This window comes from Cydia splendana, chromosome 7 (genome assembly GCF_910591565.1).
Source record: "Cydia splendana chromosome 7, ilCydSple1.2, whole genome shotgun sequence".
In the NCBI taxonomy this organism is placed as follows: Eukaryota; Metazoa; Arthropoda; class Insecta; order Lepidoptera; family Tortricidae; genus Cydia; species Cydia splendana.
The window spans coordinates 16,208,936-16,224,838 of NC_085966.1; the positions used below are offsets into that span (position 1 = coordinate 16,208,936).

The window sequence follows — 15,903 nt, forward strand, 5'->3', positions numbered from 1 at the left end:
ATACTTACGATTACTTTGGCTGCAATATTTATAGCCTGCCGAACTTGATGCGAAGGTTGGATGCATTGATCCTATTACTTAGATACTCGTAGTAGCTTTAACTTTTTTAAGCCAATTAAAAAAAATCCAGGTTTTATCTTCGAGTGGTATTAGTAGGTGACGGAAGATTAGAGAGTTTGTAAGTTGTATTTATCAAGTCACTGACGTTGAAATAATTTAATCAAAACTCTTAAATCATAAAATTACTGAATGAAAATCTTTGAGAACAAAACAATCATTCGGCACTCTACGCCTCTCAAATGTGCATCGTAAATCATAAAAACTATTATACCGGCTTTTTTTACTCATATTGATGCGAGATTCATACCTACGCAAATAGTTTTGTAAAAATGTTTTAAGATGGTTAAAGTACGTTTGTTTTCATATTCTTCAAAAATTCATCCTTTTTAATTTTCATAAGTAATTTTAACGTGACTTGTGAAATAAATATGACTACATTCTACATAACTGACATAAAATATCGATATTCTTAGAATTACGAGACAAGAACTGGTTTTGAATTCATAATATTTTTAAGTACCTGTGGCCCGTATGACTTAAGGAATTTTTAATTCACAGCCAAATGTGGCAAATGGCAAACCATCGGCAAGTGGCAGTTCTTCTCAATCCTCGACGGAGGCGCGCGCGTCATGGGGCAGCCCGCTAGAGTTCATACTGGCGTGCCTCGGCTACGCTGTCGGCCTCGGCAACGTCTGGAGATTCCCTTATCTGTGCTATAGAAATGGAGGAGGTGAGTTTGTTGTATAGTCTGCCCGCCTTTCTAAGATCAAATACGTCATAGTAAATGTATGGCGAACTTGATCTTAGAAATTGGATAGGCTATATCTCTAAATTTATTTTTTTATCAAAAAATCTGCATTATTTTAATTAAATTCGTTTCTTCTAGGTGCCTTCCTCATTCCTTTCTTCCTTATGCTGATCTTCATTGGTCTTCCAATCTTCTTCTTGGAGCTTTACATTGGACAATACTCAGGCATCGGGCCACTTCAAGCATTCACTGCTATCTCACCCTTCTTTAGTGGCCTGGGCTACTGCACCTTAGTAGTCATCACTATTATAGTAATCTACTATATGATTATCGTGGCATGGACCTTGTTTTATACCATTGTGTCTTTTGCTGGAAAATTGGATTGGGGATCGTGCGAAAATGAATACAATTCCTTAGGTGAGTTTTCACTAAACATAATATATAGATTTATTCTTTTCAGCGCATCCATATAAAACTTGTGTACTTACATATACCTCATTTTAGCCTGCTACAGTGGAGCATATGATATGGAGTGCAAAATTCGAGGAAACAACTCGGGTCTGGCGACTGATCTGACTTATTTTGAACGTGATTGTATTTCCATTGGTGACATATGCGAGCGAACTGGATACCAGCCCTTTGATGGTTTTTCGTGCCTAAACGGAACAGAGACCATACCTTGGTACTCGAATGTCACAAGAGTTTTGGCTTCAGAGGAGTATTACAAGTGAGTTTTAAACATTCATTTGTATATTTTAAAATGTCCGATACTTAATAATTATCATTTTTTTATTTTACTTAGCGAACACGAAACTTAAGAGTATCTTTCGACTACACAAAAGGAAATGAGTTTCGTAATATTTTAGTGATTATTTATAAAACTCAAATTTGAATTACGTATACTTAAAATCACATTGTATAATTTGTATGGTATCATATAAAGTAAAACATTAGCAGTCAAAAGTGACAATTTAATCTAAATCGCGTTATTATCTCACGTCTTTTGTCGTCTTCTTTTAGTGCCAATGCCCACATTCCTCAATGATAAGATTGCAATTATCTATAGAAACTTACTGGTGCTCGGAGACTGTATGATTTTGGATGATAAATTATATGACTAAATAAGATTAACAAAATGACAATTAGAAATTCTTCTCAAAGTGCTTCGTTAATGTGACGGTTGAGCAGAGGACTGGCTTGTGTCTCGCCATCGCCATCAGTACGACATTGCTGTCGGCCTACCGTTCATTGACTCCTTACATTGATAACCATCAGACTAACTTCCAGTCACATTTGGTTAATAGTGAGTAGAGTCTGGTCTCCTGACCATTATTTACTTAATTAAAAAGTTAGCTTAGAAATGTTGACCTAGAACACAAAAGCTACAATGATTTCCCCGAAACTATTAATTTCTGCTGAAAATAAATGTGGGTCCATTCGGTAGCATAGAGAGATTAAAGATCAAGATCAATATTAAATAATAGAATAAGTATAGATAAATAGTTTACTTTGTGTAAAAGGGTCAAACACAAAACTGTGTTCGAGTTTTCCCTGTAGACATATCCAAAAGTTAAGAGCTATACACGTTAATTTTCTTATTTAACGCTTATCCACATGAAAAGGTACTCCTTTTATTTGGATAAAGTGTGATAAAATCATTACCAAGATGCCCACAAGCTGCTAACTATTGCCCACAGGAGAGAAAACTTGCGTGTTCGTCCGAACTGTAAATTTTTCTCTGTTTGACCCAAAAATAGAACTTAAATTATATTAATACATCTTCTTGGTCAACCCTTTGATCAATACTGAACGCGACAACTTATTTACATATATCTATAAATATGAAATAATAGTTATTTGTTTTACAAGGGGGCAAAGTTGTTGTTTAACCGTTCGTGCTAATATTGATACCCGAGCAAGCGAAATATTCCAAAATTGAACCACGAGCGTAGCGAGTGGTTCGAAAAATGGAATCTTGAGCGTTGCGAGGGTTTCAAAGCACGAGGGTTAAACAAAATTTGGCCCCGAGTTGAACACAAAATTTTTCACCACACCAACCCGAAGCAAATATTAAATGTAAAATATTAAACAAAATCAAATAAAATCAAATCCAAATGAATGTTATTAAATATTTATCATCCAAAATCATCATTTAAAAGTCAATTCTACCAGCAAACATAAGAAAACAACTAAAAATTTGCATTTGAATACTTTGCCTCACAAGTGAATAAAATGCAACTTTGCTATCAGTTTTTGAAGTGCAAAGTAAGCCTTTCCGAGCTGGTGTGGTGAAAATAAAATTGATCTTGTTATTGATAGCGAACGCGTACTAGGCGTTGGCGACGCGACGTGGGAAAACTGGGGCACGATACAATGGCATCTTGTTGGCTGTCTAGCGTTTTCCTGGTTTGTGGCCTTCCTTGTCGTCATCAAAGTAAGTACAGCTGAAATTAGTCGGATACAGACTGCATAGCAACGCTGGTAATATCGAAATTACTGCACGAACACAGTCGACAGCAATACTGCACATCAACGCAGAACCAGTAACGCTGGTGCTGTCTGAATCCAAATTTTACCTTAAATTTAAATCTGCAATACAAGTACAAGGTACCCATTTTAACCCAACACTTTTTCAATATTTTTTTTGGGGTACCCCTCAATCGAAATTTTAACAATTTGTTCACATTCACCCCCTTGAACTATCGTCTTAAATCGCAGACAGAGAGTTATATCTTGTAGGACATCAATCCAGTGGTCATTTGTAAAAAAATTGAGGGGGTGCCCCAAAAAATCGGAAGAAAAAGTGTTTTTTTCAAAATGTATCGCCATCTACTCGAGGATAGGCCAAAGGTATGGTGCCATCTTTTCGAGCGATGGCGCCATACCTTCAGCCTACTTTCGAGTAGATCGTTATTTTTTGACATTTAACAAAGTTAGCACATATCAGTGAAAGAATAAGGATCAAAGTCAAATGGTGTTCTGAAAGTTTTAATCATTGGTATCAAAAGATGGCAGTAAATGTACTGACTACATTATTTACTTTGACAATACGCCTCTGGTCTAAATTCTCTTTGCTAACATTAACGGGCAAACGAAATTAAGTCACAGGTAGGTTAACCTACCTACTCACACTTTAGTTAAAGTAACGGGAAAACCGATATTAGCATGATATTGGAATATTTGGAATTATATCCGTTAGCTGCATGTTAGCTGTCATTCGCGTGGGCGCCTCGCTCGCACCAATACTTGTGCGGACAACGCTGAGCGAAATGAACGCGCGAATGACATGACAGCTAACTGATATGATTCCAATATCATTCTAATATATGTAGGTTTGTCAGTGCACGTTTGAATTGGCATGTAAGATTAAAGGAAAACGAATATGATAAAAATCATACGATTTGATTTCCAATTACTAACTAATCTAATTATGATACCTACAAATATTTAATGGTATTTAATGATAAGGATCAAATAGAAGGTAGGCATTTATACTAGGGATGTCACGAATATTCGGCAACTATTCGGTATTCGGCCTATTTGGTCAGTTGCCGGATATTCGGTATGCGGCCGAATGTAGCCTACTATTCGGCCGAATACCGAATATCTCCTACACCTACCTAAAAAGATAAATTTCTTAATAAAAATAACCGCAAACCGCTAAATTGAATGTTTAAAATGTTTTCTTGGAAGTTTTTAAATACGAAGACTGTTTTTTTGAGCATTTATTGGTTACTAATAATTTAATCTTTATTATGGGTTCGATTTTATTGACTATGACTACATTCACTAGTTCTGACTAATAAACATTTAATCTTAGCAAACGTTGTGCTTTGTTGGCGAACAATTTTATAATAAACTAGCTGACCCGGTGAACTTCGTTTCACCTAGAGTCGGTCCATAAAAAGTCTGCAGCGGATTTGATAGCCCACGCAGTGCAAGTGTCATTTATACGTCATAATTTCATAGAAGTTTGACGTTTAAAATAACACTTGCACTGCGAGGGCTATCAAATCCGCTGCAGACTATTCTTGGTCTGACTCTAGGTACATGTATGCATTTGGTTTTTTTTGCACTTTAAATACGGATTATACAATCATTGTATTACAGGCATTATATCAACAAATACGTATACGTACCTAAATATCTGTTGTATCGGTTCACTATTATATGACTTGTACGAAACAGGCAACATTATACTAAAATATGTCAATGTCTTGCATTCAAATAAGCTTGTAAAATATAACGCGAAGTTTTCAAATTATCATTACACACATCTTTGATTCCAAAATAATCATCATTTTCGAATTCTGCACTCCCTGAAACCTATAAAACGACACCCATGACGACTTTCATGACAAAGTGCACGGCAGACATCTTGGATTCCAAAATAGTCATTATTTACGAAACCGGTACTCCCCAAAACCTATAAAACGACACCCATGACGACTTTTATGACAAAGTGCACGGCAGACATCTTGGATTCCAAAATAGTCATTATTTTCGAAACCGGTACTCCCTAAAACCTACAAAACGACACCCATGATGACTTTTATGACAAAGTGCACGGCATCATTTTCGAATTCTGCAGTCCTTAAAACCTATAAAACGACATCCATGATGACTTTTATGTCAAAGTGCACGACAGACATCTTGGACTCCAAAACAGTCATCATTTTCGAATTCTGCACTCCCTAAAACCTATAAAACGACATCCATGACGACTTTTATGTCAAAGTGCAAGGCAGACATCTTGGATTCCAAAAGAGTCATTATTTTCGAAACCGGCACTCCCTAAAACCTATAAAACTACACCCATGACGACTTATATGACAAAGTGCACGGCAGACATCTTGGATTCCAAAACAGTCATCATTTACAAAACCGGCACTCCCTGAAACCTATAAAACGACATCCATGACGACTTTTATGACAAAGCGCACGGTCGACATCTTGGATTCTAAAACAGTTAACATTTTCGAAACCGGCAATCCCTAAAACCTATAAAACGACACCCATGATGACTGTTATGACAAAGTGTTTGGCTCCCATCTTTTTTTTTTACGTACAAAAATGACCCCCTGTCAACATTCAATCGAGATTTAATCGAAAATTTAGTCGATTAATATTCAGATTAATTCAATTTCAATCGTATGTTAGGTCGACTAAATTAATCGCGAATAATTTAATCGACGATTAAATTTGACGATTAACTATTTTATTCGATTAATTAGTCGAATAAAAAGTTATTCGATTAATACTCATCTGTTGTCAAGTCATTACATTTCCGTAAGTTGATGAAAATCGACTAAAAAAAACGATACAATTAAAACAAAAACTAAATGACAATAAAATCAAATTCGATGTGAAAAAAAGGTTATTTAATAATACAAAGTTGCAAAAATCGGCATTAAAATCGATTCGACTAATTCGTTTATAATCGCTACATTTGACAAACGTAAACGTGATGTAACCTTATGGTTAGCCTCATCACTATAGTGCATGCATAAATATAAATATGTCAATCCGTTGTCATTACTGTCACTATTTTACAATTTTAAAATCTCAAATACGGCGTAATCCTAATATTGCGGATATATCTTGTCGGTCCGAAACCCTTTTTTTAAATACGTTATTTAATTTGAGGTAAGAGTTTACCGTATCGACGGGATGAACATCAAATGTTTGACAGGTAAGATACCTAGGAACATTTTGTATGGGAATGATTTTTCTTTCAACGTTTTGTTTTCGTCATTTTTTTCAATGGTTTTAACAGTTATTCTGCTATTCTGGGCCGAGACTAATCCAACAAATCAAAAAACATGAAAATCGGTCCAGCCGTTCTCGGGTTATGGGTGCTGGAACAAACACGACTTTGTTTTATATATATAGATGTGACTTAAAATTTACAAATGTTATGCCAAAATGTTCGGCGCTTCGGCCGACGGTGGGGCCGAATATTCGGTATTCGGTATTCGGCCAAAGCCACTATTCGGGGCATCTCTAATTTATACACATGCAGCCCGTAATACAATAAAATCGTATAAATTCATAAAAATTAAATATTTTTTATATCAATGACAACCCTCCAAAGTTATTTACATTTTAAATTGACATATATGTCTTTTTTGCTAGGGTTCAAACATACAAATTTTTGCACGAATGTTTAACAAACTGTATCTCGAAAACGGTTAGAAATATTAATGTGATTAATTAGTAAAAAATAAAGTAAGTACGTAGCCTAAACAATTCCCCGTTTGCATAAAAGTCCCTCGTTCTGTTCCACCCGATATATGGACCTACAAATAACAAGAAAGTAACCACAACATTTGAATTTACAGAGTTAATCAATGGAATTGTTTTCAAAATCAATCTATGCCCCGACATAAATATGTTGGGGCAGAGTTTGATTTGGCAAACAATTTCGTTTCGTTAGAATTAACGTGGAATTCTTGTTGCTTTAAACATACAGGCTATTTTGTAGGTATGTGCAGAACTTTAAGGTTGGCGCTTAAAATTTTACACCTAGCTAACTTTACACCCTGTATTCATGGTTTATGTGATTTTATTTCTATTTGGATAAAACAACGAAATTTTTACTGATATTATTTTTGCAGGGCGTACAATCAGCGGGAAAAGTTGTGTACTTCACAGCTCTGTTCCCGTATGTGATGTTAACAGCACTTCTAGTCAGGGGTGTCACCTTAGAAGGGGCAGCAGACGGCGTGTTGTTTTTCATAACGCCAACGTGGGAAACACTTTTGGACGCCAGAGTTTGGGGAGATGCTGCATCACAGGTACCTACGTTGCTTATACAATAGCAATTTTTTGTGCACTGTCCGTGCACTTAAAAGTTCTTTAACAGAAATTTTATGATTAACAGAGATGTAACTTTGAAACCATACTTAAGTATCACATTACCCATGGGATATTATTGTTTAAGTCGAATGAATTAACAGAAAAATAAAGTTTAAGAAAAGTAACGTAATCATAAAAGGAAATCCCAAGACGACAAGTGACTATACAGTCAAATTAAATTTTACACGGGTTGTTTTACAATAATTTTACGTATTCACCGTAGAGGAAAAATGTCATTTGTGACTGTACTATTTATACTTACTTATGTTGATCATTAGATACGAAATGTTTAATTACTTGTCACTAATCTGCAGACTAAACGGCTTTACAGATTTACTCGTAAATTTAAATTTCGAGAAGAACTTGTTTGTGTTCAAGTGCATACCATTTTTATATTAGTAACTGACTTTACATGACTTTTGATCACAGATCTTCTACTCGTTTGGCCTCGGCTGCGGTTCTCTAGTTACGCTGGCTTCCTATAACCACTTTCACAACAACTGCCACTTTGACGCCGTCTTCGTTAGTATGGCCAATTTCCTTACGTCGATTTACGCTAGTTTCGCCGTCTTCTCTGTCCTCGGCTTCCAAGCGCAGCTCATGGGAGTTACCGTAGATGGTAAGTACAGTATTGAAATTTAAAAATGTGACTAAGTCCATAATTTTGGCTTTTATGCGTATATTGTTTGTATATGTCCATAGTTTTGGCTTCGCTTACGGAGTTGATTTAATGTCTCAGGTGAAAATAAACAATGAAGTTACACTGGATTTATTCTTATTATTTCAAACATAGCTTTTATAAGGAGTTTGGATGGGAATATGCGCAGTTATGATAAATGGAGTATATCCCGTATCCGCCAAATATATCAAACTATCTAATAGATATCCTATTTATAAAACATAATTTCTCCCTTGGCGCGATAAGGCGTGTTATTACATTTTCACTATAACAAATGCCATCACGAGTTATCGCCCAATAACGCGTCATATTGACATCGCTCTCGACTGTTATTAACACTTCATATCGGTCGAGAGATCATTATAACACATGTTGTGTTTCCGGTGGCGGCGCGACTAATAATTATTTTCAAGCAATCCAGTAGAAACTTAGTTTTATATACACTACGCCACTAATTGTAACAAAACTTTGAATACCTCAAAAGAGTCATATAAAAAATATAATAGGTTCAATAAAGTACCTAATCTAACTTTACTTATTGTAAATTGTGTGTAGTGAGGTAAGCCCTTATTTGGGAATTACCTACTCGTATTTTATTTTCAATCTGGCATTTATTAAATACTAAATAATTAACAGCCCATTCGCGGCTGTCTTCATTGCTTTCTTACCATCTCATTGTATTTCAATTTGTATTTATAACGTATACAAACGGTTTTAAATAATTAAAATCTTAATACTTAATTTGATTTAGTTATAATTCATGCCTTCTAACATGGTTTACGACGTTCATTTGCAGATATCATTACAATATTTATCTTAAAAAAAAAAACAACACTTTTTTAGAGATTTATCAATCCAGAAAATTTATTTTCAGACGTTGCATCCGATGGCCCTGGTCTGGCCTTCATAGCTTACCCAGAAGCCTTGCTTCAGATGCCAGTGGCCCAGCTCTGGTCCATCCTGTTCTTCCTAATGCTGTTTATCCTGGGCCTCGGCAGCCAGTTCGCCGGCATTGAGGCCATCAACACGGCGATAGTCGATCAGTGGCCGTCTTTGAGAAAGAATTACTGGATGGTATAACCAGCTTTTAAGTTTTCAATGTTTTAAATAATTACTAAATATTATAGGTACTAAAGTGAGCAAGGGTGGAGCCAGATTATCGATTTCTACGTGGAAATCGCGGCAACTTCTAAGCAGGATCGTTCAGTAATTGGATAATAGAGAGTATTTTATTGTAAAACAACTTTAATTAATAGTACCTACCTACTAATCACAATTTCGCCGGGCAGTCTCATGGCTGGTCAGATATAAAAGTTACGCCTACCGGAAATACGGCCACATCTTAAAATTTATGATTATTGCAGATTCAATCTTAAATAAAAATAATAAAGTTAAGTTTCTCTTTAAAATTTTGGTGCCCAAGTGGCCGTATTGCAGGCACAAAATGACGTGTACTCGTAAGTCAGGCGATCCCTCTGCGGCCTTAGGGCTGCTAGCCTTCAGTGGGTATAATCGCCGCCGATCGCCTTGTTGCCGGCGGCGGCACTCTAAGTTAACCTTTATTGTACAACTTATATTGTTTTTTTTTTGTTTACCTAATCTTATAAAAGAAAAATATATCCTAGATTCTGAGATACCAGTTTATAACCGAAATCATTTCTCATCACGTTTTTTATTATTCTTTCAGGTAACCGCATTCACTTGTTTCTCATGTTTCATCTTGGGGATACCCATGTGCTTCAGTGGAGGAGTATACCTGCTCACTCTGCTTGATTGGAACACAGCGTCTTGGGCCATCTTACTTATAGGAATGGCAGAGGTACAATCTTGTATTATAATTATCCATACTCTATTCTATAGGGTAAATCCACTTTCATAATTTAAGAGTCGTTGAAAAATTCAGTGTTTCATTTGTTATTATTAAAATGTATGAAATAATTCTGTTACCGGGCTTGTGAATATTTAAGATAAAACCTGCTGCAAAAAATGTTTGTATAAGTAACATAACTAGTTATAAAACAACAATGAAAACACAATAACTGACTATTGATTTGAGTTTATTGTAAAGTGAAAACAATAATATTCGTTCTTAGAGCATTTAATAACTGGAGTCGCCTTTAAGAGCTTTTCCTTCTGACGAAAACCTTGCACAATTGTGCAAACTTTTGTATGGACTGACATGGCTATTTGTGTGTCATGTAGAAATAGCATTCTATTTCTACATGATTTCTACGTAACGTACAAATAGCTGGGAACGTCAAATGTATTGACATTTGACGTTCCCTCCCCTGCAAAAATCAGCAGACTGTTTTGTACAGAAAATGACAGCCATGACGTCTCCAGTTACTAAATGCTCTAATTATTCGTTACATACTGCCCGATTCAAACTTTAAGATACGTCAAATATTACGTCTAGACACGATATGGATTAGATATGTCAGTGTCAAAAGTGACGTTTTTGTTTGAAGAAACGTCACTTTTCATCTGCATCTAATATATATCGTATCTAGATGTTACCTAATAGTTGACGTATTCGAATTGGGCCGTTTGTACCTAATATTTCGTAATTTTATAGTGCATGTCTGTGGCGTGGAGTTACGGTATCAACCGAGCGATGGAAAACCTAGCGACGATGAATATGAAGATGAACAAAATCCAACGGTTCTTCTGGAAAGCAGTCTGGACTGTCATTTGTCCGGTCGGCAGCTTCGTAAGTACTTACAAGAGTCGATTATATCGCGTATATTGAATTCATACTATATACATCCCGACGTTTCGAACCCTTTACAGAGTTCGTGGTCAACGGGTGACACGAACGCTGTAAACTTGTAAAGGATTCAAAAAGCCGGGGGATGTACCTGAGAGTTTTCCATAAAAAAATGTACATTTCATTCATGTCTTCAAAATATTGACTTCTTGGGCTCATTTTACTCAGAATCATTTGTACATTCACGCCTCATTCATGAAAAAATGTGTCCCAAAATGTTGTATGAAAAAATACTTTTCCAGTGCGCCACGTTCCTACAAATAAAAATAATTATTCATACAAAAATGTGACGATCTGGAAAGGTAATATTGGGACAGATTTTTTCATGTATGAGGCGTGAATGTACAAAGGATTCTGAGTACAATGAGCCCAAGAAGTCAATATTTTGAAGATATGAATGAAATGTACATTTTTTTTGGAAAACGCTCACCTAGTATAAATTCAATATACGCGATATAATCAATTTCAATAGTTTTATTTCATGAGTGACAATCGCGGTAACCGAAGACAATATTAATAGTCTTTAAGACCAAGTTCGGCCTGGCCTGCCACATTCGGGCCCATAATAGGCGTAATCCGTAATTGCTGAGGTCCCCGTCATCGAAACCAATGAGGAGGACTATATACGAGTATAAGTACAGGAATTATATCAGTGTTAATGAACCAACAAGAAATATATAAACGTAACGGGAAACAATAGTTACAAAAGGTTATAAAAATATTTATCAGTCTTGGTGTGTGATTGCATGTAGTTAGGTATGTAGATAAGGTTAGTAACAGCAAAATAACTATTTTGATTTATGTATTTAAACATTTTACCGTTGAATATACGAAAAAGTATTAAAATATGTTGTGGGATGTTACTAAACAAAATTAAATAAATTTTGGATTTAGTATACATAAAGAAGCCAAACCATTAAAAAAAGATAAAAGATTTTTATTCGTGACGATCACAAAACATTACCATTACCTATATCCAAAATTTATACTCCCTTATTCAGAAAACTTTACCAGGCCGGTAATTTAACGGAGACTTTTTTAGTTAAATTATATTTTATCCCTTTCTTACAAATACATAAGTCAAACTTACAGATAAAGACGAACGATTCATAGCTAATTCAGTCCAGTAGTAACGCATTTATGAATAACGCCAATTATTGGCGTTATTCATAATAGTATTCTACGTGACCACAGTGCGCTTCTGCCTGTTCTATGTAAGCCTACTACTTACTAATGTAAGACGCCCTAGGTGACGTTACATTAGTTAAGATACGACCAAAAGGTATTGGCCGATAAAAATATAAATCAGTTATTATTTAAGCCGATTTTACTGATATCAGCAGGCCAGCTCAATGACTATTAGTTATTTAGCTAAGTATAATAATCATCTTAGCTCTGCTATTATCAATGTCAATTATTCCCTTAATCTCAAGTTTATGTTTGATTAAAGCTTTGATATTTGACTAAACTTGATTGAACATAAAATTGTAGACTGATTATAATTATCAAAAATATATTCATCATGTAATATTTAAATTATGTCATAAAGTTACCGAGACCCTAGGTATCTAAAACCAGTCAAAAAATTATTTTTTGTGTTAATTATACTTTGGGTCAACTATGAGACCACTCAGAAAAGTATACCTACCTATAAATTCGTAGAGATTAACATTTATAAAAATCAAAGTTAAATATTATACCGGGTGTGGCCTGTAACACGAGCAAAAAATTAAAACATAGATTGTACTCCTCAAACGTTGACACTTTAGTTAAACAACTTTTAAAAATTATGAAGTACTATTTAGACTTATTATTTTCCATACAAAATAAATATTATTAATTTCAATGGACGCCATCGCCATGCCATATCATTTGTGATTGACGTTGCTTGTCATGCCTTAACATAACAAAATTCGCAATACATTGCGTCTTAGAATAAACTTTAAAGTGTATTAAAAATCAAACCACAAGTTATTTTTTAAAGTTGTTGGACAAATGTTAGTCAGTATGAGGAGTACAGCCTACAGTTCAATTTTTTGCTCGTATAACAGGCCACACCCGGTATTTCAGTTTGATTTTATAAAACCAAATTATTCTTTATAGTATAGGTAGGTACTTATTATTTACTCTCTTTAAAGCTCTCTCTCTTTATTTTTCAGTGGGTACGTGTACGTACGTATCTTTGGGTACGTGTATGTAACAATATTATTTTTTGCAGGCCATTTTAGTATTCATCCTAGCGGATTGGACCCCGCCTTCATATGGGGACTACGACTTTCCGTTTTTCGCTGACTTTCTCGGCTGGGTAGTGGGTTTATCCACGCTCATGTTCTTCCCGGTTGGAGTAGGCTGGGCTCTCTACAAAGGCTATGTAAGTCGATCAACAGCCGGCGTATTATGGATGGCTTTATCCATCTTTATCCACGTGATAAAATAACTGTCACTTTTTGACACCGTGGGATAGAAAGCGACGGACACCGTTTTGTCACGCTGTTACGTAGACAAGAACGACCATAATATCCGTACTGATTTATTATAATTATGTCAAGGCAAGTAGAGTCTGTGCGGAAAGAGAAGAGCCATAGAATGTATTCGTTCCCTTATATTCCACGACTCTTCTCTTACCGCACAGACTCTTACATTATTTTAAAAGGCGATTTAGTTTTATCATTTAAAAGAAGCAACTTACCTTAGCTTTAGGCAGTTGGCTAAGCAGTTAATTTCGTTAGTTTTATCTACATTCACTAGCCAAACGCTACTACCTTTATGGGAATAATAGGAATGCCTTTCGTTTTACAGCGTGGAATGGAGCTATTCACTCCCACCCCGAGTTGGAAGCCAGCTGTCAAAACCGAAGCCGCCTCAGACTCGACAGACACCCTCGCAGAGACTGGCGCCGACAATGCAGCCTTCAGTACCTAGGCATCTGGATTTGACATAATATTAGTCTATGCAATCATATCGACGTACTCAGACGAAGAAAGATCTGACAAGCTATGAATAGGTCGATATGTATATATGTAATTTATTTGTATGTGATTTGTCCAAATTGGACAGGACTTTTGTTAATTATCACCATTTAATTGCTTAGATATAAACGTATTAAAACGCCTTTGATAAGTTCCGAATAACTCATTGGTACGAGTCAGGATTTGAACTCGCGACTTCCGAATTGAAAGTCGGACGTCATATCCACTTGGCCACCACCACTTCCAATAAATCCAACTAATTAACTATCCAATAAATAAATAATATCCCTAATGGAATAATCATCTAAAAGCTTATTAATGTTTTTTTTGTAGGTACCTAAACAATAATTGTAAAAATATTATATACCGGCCGTCTTCGGTCGACTTATTTTTAGCTCGATAAATATAAATCAGTCCCAAATTGATGCGGTGCATTCATAAATAACAATAGCCTACCTACATAATAAAATGAATCAGATTAAAATTTGGAACAAATTCTTTATCTAGACATTTCTTTTTCGAAGTATACATAAGCCAACAATGTCATATTTCTGTGGCCTCGTTAACGCTACGAACTTTTCATACGATATTGTACGAAAAAACTTATTGCGCTGCGTGCCGGCATGGATAAGTTTTCCGTCAGTTAAAGACTTCTTTTGACACCCATTTTTCACATACTTGTAACTTTTCGTTTTGTATATAAATAAAACCGAAGCGAATAACTTTACTCGGTAGTTACTTAGTAAAACATGGATTTAAATTTCAAATGTAATCATAATTTTAAGTAAATAACAATGAAATGTACGAGAACTTTATTTTCCTACGCCTATTCAGATGTCTCACTGCTGAGCAAACGCCTCTCCCCTTGATCTCCACGACTTCTGATTTAGTGCTTCTTCTGGCCAGTTAATAAGGAGGGCGTCTAAGTCGTGCCGCCATCTCCTCCTGGCTACTTGGTAGCTATTACGCTATACCGCGATCTAATTGCAAGCGGCATCGGCAGATATGACCAAACCAGTCTTTGAACCTAGCAGTCTTCTTGCCAACGTCAGCAATTGTTCTTTAAATAAATATAAGTGTTATTTATTATGTATCGGAAATAGTTAATTACCATACACATTTATTTCCATTGCATCAAGATTTATACGTAGTTAGGTATAATGGGTCCATAAACGAAAATATATAAACTACGAGTATTACACAAACGATTTCTAGACTTGTACACGAACGTCCGGAATTCCATTTCACGCACGGCTCACGCTTCTCACTCGAGATTAGGTGAGTCCGATGGCGCCAATTGTCATCGGAAGCGACGCACGTGACTGTCCCACGATGAACTCCGTGTGAATAGTGAACTGTGCAACAGTGAAACAGGATTAAAAGTTTGTAAAGCTTCGTTACGGGCGCCAGAAACCAGGTGGTGCTCGGATTACAACTGCAGCGGCGTTGCTGTTGCAGCGCTAACACAAGTAAATTCAATGACATCGTGTCATTGCCAAACTAATGAATATAAGGTTTAATTTTTCACTCTTTGATATGTGTTATAAATTGAACCTTCTATTGTCAACAGCAATGCGGCAATGATAGCAATGCAATTTGCCAGGAAATCAACAGTGACAAATCCCATTTCCCGGTGCTGCAATATTGTACCAGTCCCAATGCAAATGTAACCTTTAGCTGACTAGCAGATGTACAAAGCACGTGAATAGTTTATTATTTTGTTAATTGAAAAAATCTTTATAAATTATCTTAAAACTATATTAAATAAGTATACTATAACTATTATTAAGTAACTACTATATCTCGTTATTTTAACATTAGA

The 15,903-nt window shown here is 35.6% G+C and overlaps 1 protein-coding gene across 1 annotated transcript; it reads left to right on the top strand.

Annotated features, from left to right (window-relative positions):
• The first annotated feature begins 671 nt into the window (after positions 1-671).
• On the top strand, positions 672-14,166 carry LOC134792368 (sodium- and chloride-dependent glycine transporter 1-like). Its single transcript, XM_063763649.1, has 11 exons — positions 672-790; positions 947-1,225; positions 1,313-1,535; positions 3,128-3,242; positions 7,426-7,605; positions 8,096-8,285; positions 9,220-9,419; positions 10,033-10,164; positions 10,921-11,055; positions 13,331-13,483; positions 13,912-14,166. The coding sequence occupies exons 2-11, from the start codon at positions 973-975 to the stop codon at positions 14,032-14,034; spliced, it is 1,704 nt and encodes a 567-aa protein (XP_063619719.1). The 5' UTR covers positions 672-790; positions 947-972; the 3' UTR covers positions 14,035-14,166.
• The last annotated feature ends 1,737 nt before the right edge of the window (positions 14,167-15,903 follow it).

Excerpts from the sequence above, each read along its gene's own strand:
- LOC134792368 (XM_063763649.1), top strand. The coding sequence starts at position 973 with ATGCTGATCTTCATTGGTCTTCCAATCTTCTTCTTGGAGCTTTACATT. Across the intron at positions 3,243-7,425 it reads CCTTCCTTGTCGTCATCAAA|GGCGTACAATCAGCGGGAAA; the intron begins GTAAGTACAGCT and ends TTATTTTTGCAG. Across the intron at positions 13,484-13,911 it reads GGGCTCTCTACAAAGGCTAT|CGTGGAATGGAGCTATTCAC; the intron begins GTAAGTCGATCA and ends TTCGTTTTACAG.